At 38.3% G+C, this 17,901-nt stretch overlaps 2 protein-coding genes across 2 annotated transcripts; one reads left to right on the forward strand and one right to left on the reverse strand.

The window, feature by feature from the left end:
* Window positions 1-7,357: 7,357 nt before the first annotated feature.
* Window positions 7,358-10,725, forward strand: LOC306906755 (inactive serine protease 35). Its single transcript, XM_079478386.1, has 2 exons — window positions 7,358-7,496; window positions 8,804-10,725. The coding sequence occupies exon 2, from the start codon at window positions 8,817-8,819 to the stop codon at window positions 10,137-10,139; it is 1,323 nt and encodes a 440-aa protein (XP_079334512.1). The 5' UTR covers window positions 7,358-7,496; window positions 8,804-8,816; the 3' UTR covers window positions 10,140-10,725.
* A 16-nt stretch (window positions 10,726-10,741) lies between these two features.
* tcp1 (t-complex 1) lies at window positions 10,742-17,231 on the reverse strand. The gene is made up of 12 exons (XM_079478377.1): window positions 16,860-17,231; window positions 16,456-16,541; window positions 16,205-16,333; window positions 15,611-15,708; window positions 15,419-15,529; window positions 13,834-14,015; window positions 13,618-13,744; window positions 13,054-13,229; window positions 12,691-12,814; window positions 12,327-12,519; window positions 11,319-11,482; window positions 10,742-11,115 (listed from the first exon to the last, which is right to left on the reverse strand). The coding sequence occupies exons 1-12, from the start codon at window positions 16,930-16,932 to the stop codon at window positions 10,902-10,904; spliced, it is 1,677 nt and encodes a 558-aa protein (XP_079334503.1). The 5' UTR covers window positions 16,933-17,231; the 3' UTR covers window positions 10,742-10,901.
* Between the last annotated feature and the right edge of the window lie 670 nt (window positions 17,232-17,901).

The following is a 17,901-nucleotide window of genomic DNA, read 5'->3' on the forward strand; positions in this document are numbered from 1 at the left end:
TTCATGTCCTGAAAAACATAAATGTACGTTTAAATGTTCTTAAGGACATTACTGAATAATTTATATTAAAATAATAATAATTATATGATTATTGTCAATATTATTAGATAATAAAATATTATAAACAAAACAATAACAATTTACACCAGTTGTCATTTTAAGAGGTTTACAACCACATGACTTTAAATGAGTGGTGTTGCCTTCATGTTGCCTTCATCTCTGAATGTTTCTATTTATTTTTATAGTTGTGTATTAGTCTCTTGGTTGTTTTTAATGTATACATATGAATCTCAACATCATGCTGTAAATACTGCACATGAATAAAATATCCAGAAATGCTGAAAAGGAGAGATTCTGGACCTGGAGGTTTTTTCTGAAAAACAGTGGACAGATAAATGACTCAGGACAAACAAATAAACCTTAAACAACTTTAACAAAACATAAAAACTGTCATTCATTGTTATAAAACAGTATTAAGAATCAGGGGTGTGTAAACTTTTGCACTGGGCTATTTTGAGAAATTCTGTTATTTTTTTGGTGTGAACTATATGTAAACATTTCTGAAATAACTTGCTCAGGGCAGGGCTCCATTAAAATAAACCTTCATTTTCAAAATTCCAATTATTTTCCCCAAATTTTCTGCTTTTTCCCAGATTCTCCAAGAGGGGTGTAAAGTTTTCAGCAGCACTGTATATGAATGGCAAATGCGTAAGTGTCTAACCTCGGAATAAACATAAGGGTGCATGCTTCCTCTTGCTGATACTGGAGGTTAATTGTAAACAGCGCTGCAAGACCAGAGACAATGTTGGGCTGCTCTCCTTCACACACAACCTGACTTTCCACGCTCAACATCAACCACTGGTTGCTTAGAGGCGGACCTGAAAATGAAAAAAACGGATAAAATAAAAAACCTGTGTCTTTTTCTGTTATGTTATTTAATTGTCAATACATAGTTCAACATAACTGTTAAGAGAACTACAGTATAGCTTTTTACAGGAAAGTCATCTCACAGCATTCATTAGGCTACTTGATTTTATTTTAGCCAAACAAACGCTTAAGGTTCATCCTTCACAAAGAAATTCCATAATGAATATTTCCATTTGTATGATAATGAGCTTTTCACTATTTAAAGGAGCAGCATCTTTGGTAAAATGGAGGTAATGCCGAAGTTAGTTAAGTCATCTTAACTTCAAAACCACAATTCTACTTAACCTACAGTGCATCTGGAAAAAATCTGGTAATTTTGTTTCCTGCCTGAAGTATCGCTTTAAGGTTTACTTACCAAGAATCTATAAGGCTTGGACTTTCTGGCAAACGCAAAGATTGCTGGACATCTGAAGGTGCTGCAAATTCCTGAAAAGAATGTAAAAGAAAACAGTACAACCATCATCAACAGAACCAAAAGATAAAACATGCTGCAGATGAATGTGAAAAGTTGAATAATCTGTATTTACATATGTCAGAAGGATAGGACTATCTCATTTCTCTATGAAGTGTTCAAGTAGTAGTTGACAGATCATAGCAGCGACATCATTTTCATCACTGGAGAGTTTGTTCTGAACATCCTCCTTAGTTGGTTTGAAGAAGAGTAGAGCCAGCAAGAATCAGTGAAACCTCCTTTTTAAGCAGTTCCAGTTTCATTCCTTTGAAGTGTACTTAAGATGCTCCATACGTACTTTCAGTTTTGACAGAAGAGACGCATATCCACCTGTACCTGTACTGTAATTCTATGTAACATTTTAAATGATCACATTTTTTTAATTAAACAACCTTATCTTTTTTTTCTTGATTTCCCCAGGCACTAAGAAGTGTCCAGCATTGGGAAGGTCATATGAACTCCAAAATGTAATTTTCCTTCAGATAAATCAAATCTTCCAAACCCTCAACTCCCTGAATTATGAGCTTCTCAACCAGTTGACTGGTAACATCTGGAGATAGGCTTGGCAACACCGATAGTACTGCATCTTTCAATACTTCCTTCAATCCAGACATTATTCTAGAATTGGGAAAGAGTGGCGGAGAACTATTACTGACTAGCCACACAAATAGTATTCAGGAAGTGGATAGTAATCCAGTAAACTGTCTTGGTTTATGCACAAGTAACCCTTATCTTGAGATGTCAAGCAATGAACTCTCCGTTCTACGAGACAAAAAGACTGACATTTTTTGTGTGACAAAATACACACTGGATTTGTTATGAACAAGAATGAACAGAATTTTCCCAAATACAATTCCCTCACCATATACTTTCCTCTTTCAGCAACACTCCTCCACTCAGCTCATTCTGTGTTGCAATGTACTGAGTCCAGGAGGTTAAGCTCAAAGCTCAAGTATTTTTACTAAATCCATGTTTTAACGCCAAAAGAGGCGTTTGTGCTGGTGCAAGCTGTTAGTAAATCTGGCCCTAGATTGGCAGGTATATTCTTAGCAAGATTTTTGTTCTCTCTGTCCACGTTGAAAACTCTCTTGTTCTGTCATTGTCGTAATGACATAGTGGGCTTTCATATATTGCATATATCTATAAATGTATAATATACCCTCAGTCCACATCACTACAAACCCTGTAGTTGTTACATAGACGAGTATAGAATGCTATTCGACTCTCATTGTGGATCTGAAAGAAGTCCTCACCACAACAAGCTGTTAGATATAGACTGTATATATTTGATTATTTTCTATTTGCTCTTTCTTGAGATTGATTGTTTTATCTAAAGCTTACTCAGCTTACACAAGTTTAGCCTGACAAGATGCAGCAGTGTTGTGTTAACATGCCAGTGGAGAACTGGCTCTCTCCCGGTCTGGTTTCTCCATGTACATACATAATTGGAATTTGGGTTTTTTGCCACTGTTTGCCAGTGTTGGCTTGCTCTTCGAGAGGCGGCTGACATCACGTTTAGGGCTTTATATCAGAATATCCCCTTTAACCTATTTAACAGACCTGTTTCCCATGTACATACTGTGTTCTTATTAGAGTAACTATAATAACTGGGTAATACCTGTAGGTACTAACCCTGAACCTACCCCTAAACCAAAACGTATACCGTGTAGTTACCTTAATCTACCAAGTGCTTTGTAAGTACACTCTATGTACACGTACTGTAAAATAAATTGCAACCCTAAAATCGAACAGTTTTTCCCAAGAATGAAAATGACATCTTTTGTCTTGTTGTTAATAAATCTTAAGTATCCCTAGCTCATCTTTTGTATGACTTGCAATAATACCATGAGAGTTGTACTCTATTATATTACATAGTATGGCTGTATATGCGAGTACATTGTACATTGTTTTGCTTTTTGTACAGCGGCTTTGGTACAACGCAAATTGTAAAAAGGAAACAGTTTTTCGTGACTTGACTTGAAATAACCACATCACATCACCAGCGTAGCTACATTTGACAGACTATCATCGAAAGTGAATAATGTCTGATTGTATTTTTAATGGAAACTGCCTATGTGTGTATGCCTCTTAGGTCAATACTTAGGTAGAGTAAATACATATCCATTACACTGTCTGAACAAATCTTGTTTATTATGATTTCTACAAATGTTTTCATATGCGTGTGTTTACCTGTTTATATGACTAGCATTCTGTGGCAGTAAAATTAAGTTAACTTTGCTGTTGTGACCGTGCCTGGAGAAAATCTGCTGTATTTGTGCACATACTCACGTGTACATGGGATGAACTTTTAGTGAGCTACGACTTGAAATCGGTGTGTAAGAAAGAAAGAATTCATAGTATTTATAAACAATCTATTTGTTATTCTTTTGGTATTTGTCTAAATACTGAATTTCAAGTGGACTGGATTTAGTTTTTCCTGGCTGATGCGTTCCATGATGCTTTGGGGTGGACATGCACAGTTTTCTACTGCAGATCAGATCGCTTCATAATTTAATACATTTCTGATAAACATTCACGATTCACGTTATACACAAGAACACACCTGTGAGACAACTGGCCAAATATAAGACTGACTTTCATTGGTGGAGTAAGAGGTTATAACTGCACAGTTTAAATGTATTAAAATATATATTTTTTGGAATATTAATATGGTCAGTTTTAGCACACACATTAAAATCAACGTGAAACCGACATAAAAATGGATCAAATAAGATCAACTTAAACAGATTCAGGTTTTATTGAGAACTACTGTATGTATCTGTGCATGAACAAAATGTTCTCTTTGTAATTGTTCAACCAATAACTCGGAAATAAAAAATACTAAACACATTTAACACTTTTTTGAAGCCTGCATTACAGAGGAATTATACTTCCTCATTCAAGGATCATGACAAGTAAATAACAGTTACAGTTACATTTTATTCCTACCTGTCTAAATATGGTGATTTATGATGAACTCCACATAGTAACCATTTAGATGTCCATACATCCCTGGCGGAAATATACGACCCTCTGGATGTGATTCTACACCAAAAAACTTTATTATATAATATTTTGCTCAGATTTGCTGGTCAGTTGTTCGATTAATGTCATTGTTATGTCACATATTGCCTCCTTCTGGCTGGTAATCTTGACATTGAATTATAACTTATTACATCACATGAGTTATCTATTAATGCTTGTTGTAACGTTCTTCAAATGGAGTGTGATCTTGATATTTATATCAATCGGCTTGAAGTAAAGTAACTTTTAAACTCTCATAAAATTGTACTTAGTTGTTATAAGATATTAAACTTAGGGTCAAATCTAAGTTGTAGAAAGTCAAAGGAAGGGTTCCTAAAAGCCAAACTCTGCTCACACTTTTCCTGATCAAATAAGTTCCTGCTCAAATCTGACTGCGTTCTACATATTTCTAAACTGAATTTTCTGTTTTGTTTGAGAATATGTAAGATAACTAAAAAGGGTTGCGAATGTACAATCCATGTGGGTGTTTCGCCTTTAAGATGAAATCAACTTTTCAGCAAAGCTGTTATTGCTGTTGTAGGTGTGAGGTACCCGAGATATATTCATAAACAAATCTCATTTGTTTCTGATTCTGATTAAGTGAGTCTTTTTCCTTCTATTTATAAACTAGCTGTCTAAACCTAAATCAAGACCAGATCCACTCAGCCTGCAAACATGTAAAGCTCACAAGGCCTAATCCATCACAGACCTTAACATCACTATTTATGTTGTAGCCTAGTGAGGGTGCCTCTTTAGTGCTGTTTATTATGAGAATTACTGATCTATGGCATTGCGGTTACTCACACAGACATGAAAGGCATCTATGAGTGTGTGAATGCGTCTCTATGTGAACTGTTTTGTTAGCCATCTGCGCAACCTGTTTATGTTCTGCAGTTAATAGGGAGGCCATTCACGCTACCGTGCCGATACGATCAGGTTTCACACGTGCTGAGCTCTCGAGTGAGCGACTCCATCACTACACGCTCTGTTTGCAAGGCTGTCGGGGAAACACTTTCTGACCCACTCCTTAAAGATTTGTCCTGACAGTCTCAATCCAGCCTTTCAACGGGGTGAGCTAAAAACAGGAAGCAATCTCCTCTCTCTTCAGGCTGTATAAAAGTCAGTCGGATCCACTGAATGTCGCAAGTTCAATGAAACAATGTTTTGATACAAGTTCCTGTCAGTCACAGAACCGCTTTACCACCAAGATTCAGATCCAATTTGGGTTGTGAATTCAAAACAATAATTATATTAAATATTGATGTTAAAAGCTTTGCTGGGTAGTATAAATATCACATGTTGACCCTTGTGTTGAATCTGTGGGACCTTAGACGGATAGTTCAATGTTTACAAAAAATGATGTAATCAATTGTTTTTTCAACCACATACAATTACATTTATTCAAGATAAACATGAACCCATATTATAGATTTATTTTATAATTTTCAACTAAAAAACTAATAGCAACTTTAGAAAAAGATTCCATAAATGTTTTCTTAGACCTAGAAACATTGTCTGAGCACCATGTACACCATAAAGGTTAGCATACCACTTTATTACTATGGTATTACTAAGAAATACATTTTTAAAATGGAATTTTGATAGATCAGTCTGGATATGATAGTAAACTTTTGTGTGTATTTTTATATGTCATTTAAATATGATATTTTCACAAATTGTAGTGTAGAAGTGTTGACCATCACGTGGGTTAACATTAGATATTTAAATCTTGGCACTATGGCAAGGGACTCATTTGAAAGCAGTACACATGTTTAAAAGTGCTAAAATAGATGCACGTACATCTCTATTATCAACAATCTACAAGAGAAGACAGGAAGTGATTTGGCCTTTAAGACTCCCATAAGACTGGATTTGGTGGTCAGGACAATGACTGCACACCTCTGCATTCATGTCTGTATTTTCCTATTGGAAGAAACTTGAAGCTTGTTTGTATTCCACTTAGAGTATTAAAATATTGTTGAGAAATGTCAATACGGCGTCCGCAATATTTGCCCAATATCCATATATTATTATTCAATATTTTACACAATATTCCCGATTGTTTAGACTTTTGGGAGACTAAAGTCAGGAGAAGAGGTACATGCGGTTTTTGGTTTATACTGTAATGTTAGATCGTAAAAAGATGAAGAAATCGTGTTATCATATAGCTAACCAAAAGATAACTTATAAAACAATTACAAACAAGTGAAAAATGAACACTTGAACTTACATCAGATAAAATCTAAGAAACCATTTTGGCCCAAAATATATTTGAAATGCAATTGGATTTTTTAGGTTTGGGGTGTTTATTAACTATTCTGGAGCCAGCCACTAGGGGGCGATTCATATAACTTGTTGCTATTGAGTACAGCTTTAATATCTAATGTGAAATGCTTAAGGGATAAAAATGATGTTGTTAACTATTCAACCTTGTGTGGTTCGAAACCCGCATTTCTTTCACACAAAAGATTATATTTTGAGAAATGTTGTTTCAGTTGTTTGTCAGTGGAAGTCATTGGGGTCCAATGTTATGTGGTTACCAGCAGTCTTCAAAATATATTCAAATGGGTTTGGAATGACACGAGGGCGAATAAAAAAGAAGAATGAATCCCATAGATTCATGTAATAAGAATTTAACAGTAATGGTAATACATGGTTCTTATCCATGCATGAAGGTTTTTCAAAGAACTATCTTTTACGAAAGCTTTTACTAAAATATTTTTGTGCAACAGAAAGTTGCGGATAATAAGGATTCTTAATGGAACCATAAGGAACCTTGTGGAAACTTTAAGAAACCTTTTTCAAGTGTGTTTTATGGTCACTTTACTAAGGCATAGTTCATGTCGGGAACTGCCTAACTCTATTAAAAAGCCTATAACCTTGTGTCACAGTAGAAATAAACACATCGAATGACTCGCTAGTTGTTCCGCCCATTTCGACAGCCTCCAGCATCACAGAGCAGCTTGCGCAGTTCCTCAACACATCCACAGATCTCTCACAGCTCAGGACAAATGGATAAATGTCATCAATCTAGCACAAAGTGTCAGTCCGGGTGAACCTTTTTCATCTGTCATTGGATTCATGAACATTGAAGGTGAGTGTGTACATAGTTTTATATAAAAGGTTATTAAAGAGTTGAATGTGGAGCAAATTTGAAACAGGCAAAGATAAAGCTAGCCAGTTAGGAGGCAACAGTTTGTAGTTCGATTATTGGTACAACACACAATTGTTTTTAGATTTGCAGTGTTTTTCACTTTCATTTATACATACAAAATAACAAGTTACTTTTATTTCTCTTTACAATGTTAAGTATTCACTACGATGTGCTGCTTTAATAAGACACCACCAGGAATTCTCTTTCCTTACATTTAAACAAGTTTGTTTACGGACTATTTCAAACGTTGTTCTTGCCTCTCAGGAAATGTGTGCCCTTATCATTATTCAGGCTGCTCTTTTACCTCTTGGATTTTATGAAACAAAACAGCATAAGAACACATTCTCATACCAATAACACAATAGCTTCTATACATTACCCTTAGTGCTTTCACCTCCAGAGGGATAGTAACAATTTCAGTTAAATGTTAGTGCTGTTGGATATCCTGTTATATCAATCCACAGCACTTGAAAATATGTATTGTGTTGTACTTCACTATGAGGCTCTGAAGGACAAGTGTATAGTTCAATGGACTGCACTGTTACATGTACCATGCTGTCCATTGTTAAATCAATGAAACACTAAAAAACGTCTTAAAATTTGAGGGGAAGGATTTGAAAGAGATACATTTGGAAAAATAGGATGCGTCCGTAAGCAAAATCCAATTTGTAACCATTTTACAAGGTGTCTAATTCAAACGGTATGAATTATATTGTACATGTCATTAGTACACAAGATCTACCTTAGTTCCAGTGACGTCAGATTTAGGGCTGGGGCTTCATTCTTGCTTTTTTCTAATAATCATACGCTTTGTACTATTTACATTTAAAAATTCATAAAATAGTTGCATTTTCTAGTGAGTTCAGGTTAAGCTAGTAAAATAGTAGTAAAGGGCCGGGTTAAATTCCCCCCCAGATTTTCTTGAGCCCCTCCACAAATCTCCAGTGGACAATTACAGTAATACAAAAAATTATATCAGTATTGTCTATCATATATAACAACCTGTAAATGTAATAACAGAATAATAATAATACTGTAATAAACCATGATTATATATCTGTCTAACCAGAATATATGATTGCCCCCCAGTCAAGCAAGCCTACTACCAGTCCTAAAAATAGAAGGACAGCATTACCTATACACCCATCACAATTTTTTTTTAATTATGGCATCTACCTTGAATAAGGTCCAACCCAGGATCATGTTAGGAGCCTGGTAACTCCAAACTCTTCTTTTCCTTCCAACAGGTAAAGAAGCAAAATGGCACTCCCTCTGCCTCTCCTGTTCGGTCTCAATACATTGGCTGTGGTTGTATCTCTGGTCTACAGTGGTGATTTTATCACAAAGAATGATGAAGACTGCCAGTTACTGCAGATGACGATCCCAACGATCCAGGACCAGATCACAGTGAGGCTTCAAAGCCCAGAATTCATTGCCGATGACATTGGTAAGCCGGGAGTGATGTGTGGGATCGAGTGCCAGAGAAACCTGCCAAAACTGATGCCTGCAGAGCTGGAACGACTGCTCTCATACGAAACAATCTATGAGAATGGAACACGCACCTTCACCGAAATCAAACTGGATGGGGTCACCGATTTAAAAAACACGTCTCTTGTATGCAAGCTGGGAGACCTCAAGCGCAGGAAACGACAGGTGTATGGCATAGATGGACGCTTTGTAATCACAGATAAACATTTTACCACCAACTACCCGTTTTCTGCCTCCGTGAAGCTCTCCACTGGCTGCTCGGGAATCCTGGTGTCCCCAAGACACGTTCTGACCGCGGCTCACTGCGTTCACGATGGACGAGGCTATCTAAAGGGAAGCAGGAGACTCCGAGTGGGTATCATGAAGCTTCGCTCCAAACGCAAGAGAGGGAGGCAGCGAGGGAACAGGAGGAGAGGACAAAAGGTAAAAGACAGCCAAGTGAAACATAAGGAAAAAGATGTAGCCGCTGAAGGACAAGTAGTTAAAAAAGAAAAGGAACACAGGAGGAGAAAGAACTGTATCAGACGTGATTCTGATTCAGATCAGTTCAAATTAACAGAGACAGACTTCAGGCAGCCATCGTTCCGGTGGACTCGTGTCAAACTAACACAAGTGCCGACTGGCTGGATGAACAGAAAGGGAAATGAACTATCGGCTGACTATGATTACGCCTTACTGGAGCTGAAAACCCCCCAGAAGACAAGATACATGGAGTTAGGCATCATTCCTGTAGTCAAAGACATCCCAGCTGGAAGAATTCACTTCTCTGGTTTTGATAACGATCAGTCGGGGAAGGTGGTCTACCGTTTCTGTTCGGTTTTAGAGGAATCCAACGATCTATTGTACCAGTACTGTGATGCTCAAAAGGGATCTAGTGGAGCTGGAGTGTACGTACGCCTCCAAGAGCCCAACGGGAAACATGGAGGAAAAAGCAAGTGGAGGAGAAGGGTTATTGGTGTGTTCTCTGGACATCAGCGGGTGGATGTTTATGGTACACTGCAAGACTATAATGTGGCAGTAAGGATTACACCTGCAAAATATGCCCAGATATGCCACTGGATTCATGGAGATGCCAGCCGCTGTAAACTGGTGTAATCATATTTATAACAGGTAACGTGTCAACAGGTTCTCAGAAATTGGTTCTGTTTGGAGCCAAAAATGTGACATTGCACATACAAAAAGCAATTAGAATTTATTGCAAGGAAATTGACGCTGTAGTATTTATTAGTTTCAAATGGCTAAATTTGAGCTCGTTACATGTTTATGTTCAAATCTCCAGCAAAGTTCAAAGTTATTCAATTAACTACTGAAATGAAGCAAAGCAGCTTGACTTATTCAAAATGGTTCTTACCAAAGAAACATTTAATACCCCAAAAGTTTGGTCAACTTCTTTTCAACCCCCATTCATTGCAAACCAAGTGTCTTTTACTTTTAAAAGTCTGTTATTCCATTAAGTGGAATACGATTGTTTAAAGTCTTAAATGTTGGTCTATTACAGAAATATAAAAATGTTTAAATTACAAATTTACTTTATGTGCTTCTGCTATAGTGTGAATGTGTTGCTAAAAAGCTTTACATAATCTCTTTTATGAGAAATAATATTCCTTTGACTGTGAGAGTGAACAACATACTATGCAACTATAAAAAAGGCATCGTGTACTGCACAATAAAAGGTGGAGCCAAAAAGCAAACACAAATCAACAGATTCCGCTTTAATATGGTTGAAATGGAGAAAAACAAACATGTTACCATATTAGCAAAAAGTAAACAAAGTGCACGGTCTACACTAAGAGCCCATCAGTTGGATTCAGACATAAATACAAAGCTGAGCAAAATGATTCAATGCAAATGGGGATCTTATCCTTCCAGCGAGCCAGATTGCATGGCGTCCTGGTAGGAGGGCCCGCCTTCTTTCTGATCAGGGAAGAGCTTGATAAGGTCATCGATTCTAAGGATGGTGATCGCTGCCTCCGTGGCGAACTTCAGACTTTTCGTTTTAACCATCGTGGGCTCATAAACACCCGCTTGTTTGTTATCTCGTGGCTTTCCATTGACCAGGTCCAATCCGATCCTAAGGGAAGACATAACAAACACGTCTTAAACAGGTATTTGACCCACAGTGCTTCTAGATCACACTGAGAACCAATTCATTTTAGCTTTAAAACATCACCATTTCATAAGAACTAAATTCAAATAAACAAAATTTAGTGCGATTGCATGTTTTTCATCAGTATGTGCTCATATTTCCATGATTTGGAAAACAAACACACTTACCATTTCAAGTTCTTGCGTTCAGGGTTGACTTGAGCCTCATTGTGAAATGCTCTGAGTTTGGCCACCAGGTCGGTGGAGTCTTGTGCAGCGTTCACTGCCAGAGTTTTAGGAATGACGAGCATAGAGCGAGCAAACTCGGCAATAGCCAGCTGCTCACGGGAGCCCTGCAGACAAAACGCACAAAAGGAAATGGTAATTTGTATGCTCACAATTTCATGAGACAATCAATGGAAACCACATTAAAGCAGCTGAAATATTTGGATATTAAAATAGTTTCTGCCGGAGCGCACATATACAAAGAGAGATCAGATATGTTTGTTCTGAGTAGGATGGATGCAGCTGTCAGCAAAGCTGTTTATCTGCTCCGTCAACTCTCAAAACTCTTACTGTCTCCCACGCGTATAACTGTACATGCCATCAATCAGGCATGTCAGCAATTATAATGGGAGGAGATTCAAAAGTAAAAAGTTAAATGATCTGACACTTACAAAAACATAACTATTACACATTGACAGCATTTTGTTTAAATAGTGTTTATAGATAAACGGACACCCTCTGGTGGAAATCTAGGACCAATCCTCTGCATGACACTGATGAGCAGTTTTTAAAGGCGACATGTATTTAACAAAACAAAGAATCATGCATAATGGAGAAAAGTGCTTTTTCAGCTTGACAGTACAGCCAAAAAGACAAATTTACATGGAAGAAACATTAACACAGAAAACTTACGTATTCTAATCCGCAAATTAGATGAAGAAAAAATTATTATGCTACCATATTTTCATCAGTAAAAGGAATTATTGCACATTTTCAACATTCATTCTGCAATTCATTTATCTGAAATAAGTACAAAATTCCTATCTGTTGTTTAAACAAAAGTTAACCTCTGCACACAACATTTTTTCACTGAAATATTAAACCAACAATGTGCACACTGAAATGTACATCATAACTATTTTGCTCACGTTCAGTTTTACTCATAAATATACAAATAAAGCAAATCCTCACCATGCTGGTAGCATAGTTCTCCAGATAAATAGACAGTGCAGCCTCTACAGCGCCACCGCCTGGTACCACAGATTTAGACTCCAGCACCCTCTTCACAACACACAGAGCGTCATGCAGAGAACGCTCCATTTCATCACACATGAAATCATTCGCCCCACGCAAGACGATAGAGGCAGATGTACGTGCTTTTGTGCTGTAAGAAGGAAACAGAGAAACATAAGACAAGTCAAATATTCTGTTATGCTTTATTGTAAACTTTTCTTTACGGTATTATATTACCATGCCTCTACAAGTATATTTTTAATGAGCATTGATAAAAAGTCTCAAAGTATTATTATTAGAAAGTTAAGAATGATAATCTCACTTCTTGACAAGGATGAGTTCATCATCACACACTCTCTCCTGCAGGACCTCCTCTGCCTGACCCAACATGGCCGCCTCAAACGTCTCCTCTCCCTCCAGGTTAGACAGAGATGAGCAAACAGTGGCTGAAGGGTGACAAACGCAACATCACATTTCAAAACCTAAATACTCCATTACTTTTGTGTTTACAGCTGAAGGCGAAACTCTTTTATACAACAAATGAATATGCCTCCATGCATTGACCCAATTCAATCGCATTACTCACAAGGCTGATTCTTCTCATTAACAAACGAAAACAGCATCAAAATCATTCTTTTGCTACAAATAAGATAAATGTAGAGAGAAACCAATGCAGCCAGCTTACCTCCGGATGCTTTGGCGATGCGTTTGAGATCCTTCTTCAGCACTCTTCTTACTGCCATGGCTCCTGCATCCACAAAATACTTCAGACACATATCATCAATGCCGCCTGTTGAGAGGACAACGTTCGCACCGGATGCCAGAATTTTCTGAATGCGCTCTTTAGTGATGTCAGACTCCCTAAAGTGATAAGAGACCAGAAGAAAATGACTTGTCAATCAAACTGAGTGGCATAAATGTGTCAACCGGCACCAATAATGCCACTACTGACAGACCATTACATACTTTGATAATTTCCATAATAAAGTACCGTTCATTTCTAGATGACTAACCAAATAAAATGTGTGTACTGTGATTAAAAAAGCGCTTGGTCAACCAACCCTGATAACATCACAATGTACAGCTCAAAGGTAAAACAAGATGCACATGAGCATCTGTGTTCAACAGTGGCTCTGAGCTGAGATTACTTTATCCCACGCGTATAACTACACACACCACTGACAGTGTGGCAGCAATGAAAATGGGAAAACTCGCAACTTTCTTTATATTCATAAGAGTCTGATCTCACCTCTGTCTGATCTGATCGAGCTTCGCTGGATCATTGATGACAACCTGAACGCCCAGCTTCATCTTGGTCTTCTGCAGGCTAAAGTCCAGACAGGCTATCTTGGCGTTGGACACACGCTTCACCATTCCTGAACATATGGGATTTCTGCTCTTAACACGATGATGATGATGAAAAACACTGAGTGCAACAAAAAAGCTTGAACGCAAACAGACTAACCTTGTGATCCGACGGTGCAGTTGATTGCATATCCGTTGACAAGGAAACTCTCTTTCTGACTACGTCCGTGAGCCTTTAACACGTTCACAGAGTTGATGGGATAGCGTGCAACACCTTTACCATCAACAAACTTTACAGCCAGGGCAGCATCCACCACAATGTCGGCAAAGAAATCAGCATCACTGAGAAAACGTCAAGGACCAGTATCCACTTTGTAGATGATTATTCTTATTATATGCAGCTTCAAACTTGTTCAGGCTTTGTAAATAAATTTACATGTTTATGTCGCCGTGTGTACTATTCTATGGATTATTATGAGGCCATGATTGACAAGGGCCATTGGAGGGAATCTGGTCAAACCCAAGGGTTACACCTGTACTCTTTACGAGAAGTACCATGGGATTTTTTAATTGAATTATCTTTTCTTAAAAAAGTTAAGTCCTATTACTATTGTTCTTGACAGTTTTCTTCTTGTTCTTCATCGTGGGTGTCTATGGTAGCCCTATGTACCGTACGCAGGAAAATTATGAAAATTGGCACGCTCGTACACCAAGTATGTGGTCTCTAGCACTCGCTCTATAGCGCCACCAATAGTTCAAAAAGTACACTTCAAACAGCTATAGTTCTTGCACCCATTGATGTACAACAATTCTACTCGGCACACGTCATGCCCTAGTCACGCTCATCATATTCCATGCGTTACAGTAAGACTCCACCCATTACAGTAGTGGAAATACTCGTCCAAGAATTTGGAACCTATTCACACGAAAATCGGCTCAGACAATCTTTGGACTGCTCACAAGTTACGACTTTTCAAACTTGACCCAAAAATGTATAGGAGGCTGTAACTCGGCCAATCATTCATCGATACGACACGTGATACGTGTCAAGTACACATCGGTGCTAGCAAAAACAGGGAATGGGTTGCGAGATTTTAAGAATTTGTATTTTGCCTACAACTTTTGAAATGCATGTCAGAAAATGGTGATCTCTGTGTCTATAGATTCCTCGAGGACGGCTATGCCGTGATTGAATGATCGGCTGTCCGCCATGCTGAAAATCGTCACAAATCGCAATATACTTTGAACAGTTTTATATATCGACACCGAATTTGACACGCGTCACCAAATTGTAGTCCCAAACGTACCTTTCAAGTTTAAAGACATCGCCACCTAGTGTTCCTGAGATTTTACTCTTTTATATTACCTTTGAACGCTGCTGGGTGAAGCAAGCCAACTGAGTGGCGCACCTGATAAATTTGCAAGTATGTGCAAAAATTGTGAAAGTATGTAAACGAAGATAATGCGATATGTCATTTTAGTAAAGAAATTATGCCACATGTCAATGTTTGAACCTCTCTTCGGGATATGGGGTCAAACATGTCATTTAATTTACCCACTCCTTTTTTGGCAAACAATTCCTTGAAGCACAGATGTAGCCTTACGTGTGCACAGTTCATAAACGCAAAATAAGATGTGAAGAAGGTAAGCCGACAATGACTCATATAGCGTTACCCAAGCCATAAAAATCTGACCACAAAACTTGATTCTGTGAACGCAAAACTCAAACACAATACAAAGGATACACTCCAATAATCTTGGAAGACATGGACGTCTTTGCTGCGTTGACGAGACACTCTCTGCCCAGGTCATCCGTGCTGATGGTCAGATTCTCATTGATATATCTCACCGCCTCCCTGCCAACCACAGACAGTCAGATTTTCCAATCGAAACACCTTTACAAATCAAACCCGGACACACAAGAAAGTGACTCTTACTTGCAGGCCAGTCTGTATCCGCTGATGATGGAGGTGGGGTGAATCTTCTGTCTCACCAGCTCGTCTGCACTCTTCAGGAGCTCAGCAGCGATGATCACCTGCGTAAACGCATACGCCAGTGAGCAGAGTTTCTACGGTTTAATCTCCCCCTTAACTTCAAGCGACAATTTGTGTACTGTCAGACTTGTGGGTTTTGCAGGGGAGGACCTGCAATTCCCGCAGTTTTTGACAGAAAGCTTCTGTATCCTGTTAGCATAGCCACACACACGGATGAACGCCAGATGGTTGGTACTATAACAGGAAACATGCACCGCTAATCCTAAACCATACCAATAATATTTTAGATGACCGAATGCAGATTGAAATATAATAGGCCAAGAATAAAACCTTATTAACTTGACCTGCAAACATCTGAAACCTAGGCAAAAAGGAGTGAAGGCATAATGCTTGCTTTTTACTGACTTGAACAAGCGGCATTTAAGCCTCCACACCCTCCGATGTTTTTTGACTTGACAAGAATAAATCCATAACATTGTTATTTAGAAAAAGCAGCACAGCAAACGCAAAGCTTGCTCAAGCGATCAAACATCTTACCACTGATGTTGTGCCATCTCCAACTTCCCTATCCTGCAGCTCTGCCAATTCACAGAGGACCTTCGCTGCTGGATGCTCCACCTCCAGGAGCTTGAGGATTGTGGCACCGTCATTGGTGATGGTCACATCCTAAAATATAAACATACCCACATCAAGTAATGCACAAACAGTATTATAAACACGAGAGTATAGAATTGTCATTGCAAATTAACTTTTCCCTAAAATGGCCGTGTTGTCACATTGGCACTTACTCCGATGTCATCCACCAGCATCTTGTCGAGTCCTACGGGTCCTAGAGAGCTCTTCACGATGTTTGCGATGGATGATGCGGCCATGACTGTAAATGAACAGATGAACCATAGGAGTACATGAATACTGCTTGCTTTTGTGCCGAGCAGGCGCGTTCGCCGTTTATTAACACTAAAGTGCCAAACAGTAACAGCAGTATCTACATCATATAATTCATATAGTACATGCGAAACATTACAGCGCGAACTTCACATTCAGCTCGCCGTCTAAATATAACTGCGCCAAGCCGCACGTGCTGCGCGAGACGCCGGCCGAAGCTCTTCCGCTACAGTATCGCCGCGCCCGAGCCGTTTCTCGATCCTTTCGCTTTGTTTTCGCGGGCGAGCATAACCGAATTCCGACTTACCGTTTTGAGTCCGAACGGACTCGCCGGTCGTTCTCTGGCCGAGCACATTTAGCGGACCCTCCATCATCGACATGTTGCACGGTGGAGAAGAATGGATGGAAGCGGCGCGCGGTGGATTATGGGTGAGGGAGGGGCCGCGTGTAGAAAGTTCCAGATCAGTTCTGATAACGAACCGTTATTTCGCACTCGACAGAAATTAATCTCATCACGACTTCAAGAAAACGACTTCGTGCTTTTGGGATGTGTACGAACGTATTTAAAATCCATACAAGATAACCCCAGAGACAATTAGATGAAGAAAAACTACAAGCCCCAGTTCGGCTGTGGTCGTTTATTCGATGGTTTTCTTGCAGAGTCTTGTGAGGATTGAGCGACCTCGTGTGGCGACGTGAGTGAGCTGTAATATAAGATGCGCTGCATGTGTATACATACGTTTTTTGTGTTACAAAATAAGGTGAATAAGTGTAGAATAAGCTTCATTTCGGGACATATAAATTACAAAAATAACCACACTGATTGATTCAATACTTCAATTCAGACATATGTATCAGTAGCAGTAGTTAGACTTTTATCATTTGTAACCCAAAACCTAAAGCAACATATTTAGTAATGCTAAAATGATACGATCAAGCCTGTCAGTGTAGATTTGTTATTTATACTCTATGTATGATAATTCATACATTTTTATATTAGTTAGTGTAAATGAATGTGTACAATGCCCTAGTAAACTAATTGTTGTTCCAGGCAATATGTGATGTAAATGAATATCCTTCAGTGTTATACATTGTTCTATTATATGTGTTTTGCCAATGTAATGACTTATGCAACTTTGTTATTAATGTAAACAATACCCTTCATATATGAATGTTACGATGCTTTTTAACAATGCACATTATAAATTAGCACAAAATTCATACCAGCACCTTGTTGTCATTACTTGTCTTGCCGTAGCTATAATTTGAATATATAATGCAAACTAAGTTTGAGTGTGCCTTAAAAACTAAATAAAAAGTCTATAGTGTAGTAGGTATAGGCTACATAG

This window comes from Barbatula barbatula (assembly GCF_947034865.1).
Source record: "Barbatula barbatula genome assembly, chromosome: 17".
NCBI classification, from domain to species: domain Eukaryota; kingdom Metazoa; phylum Chordata; class Actinopteri; order Cypriniformes; family Nemacheilidae; genus Barbatula; species Barbatula barbatula.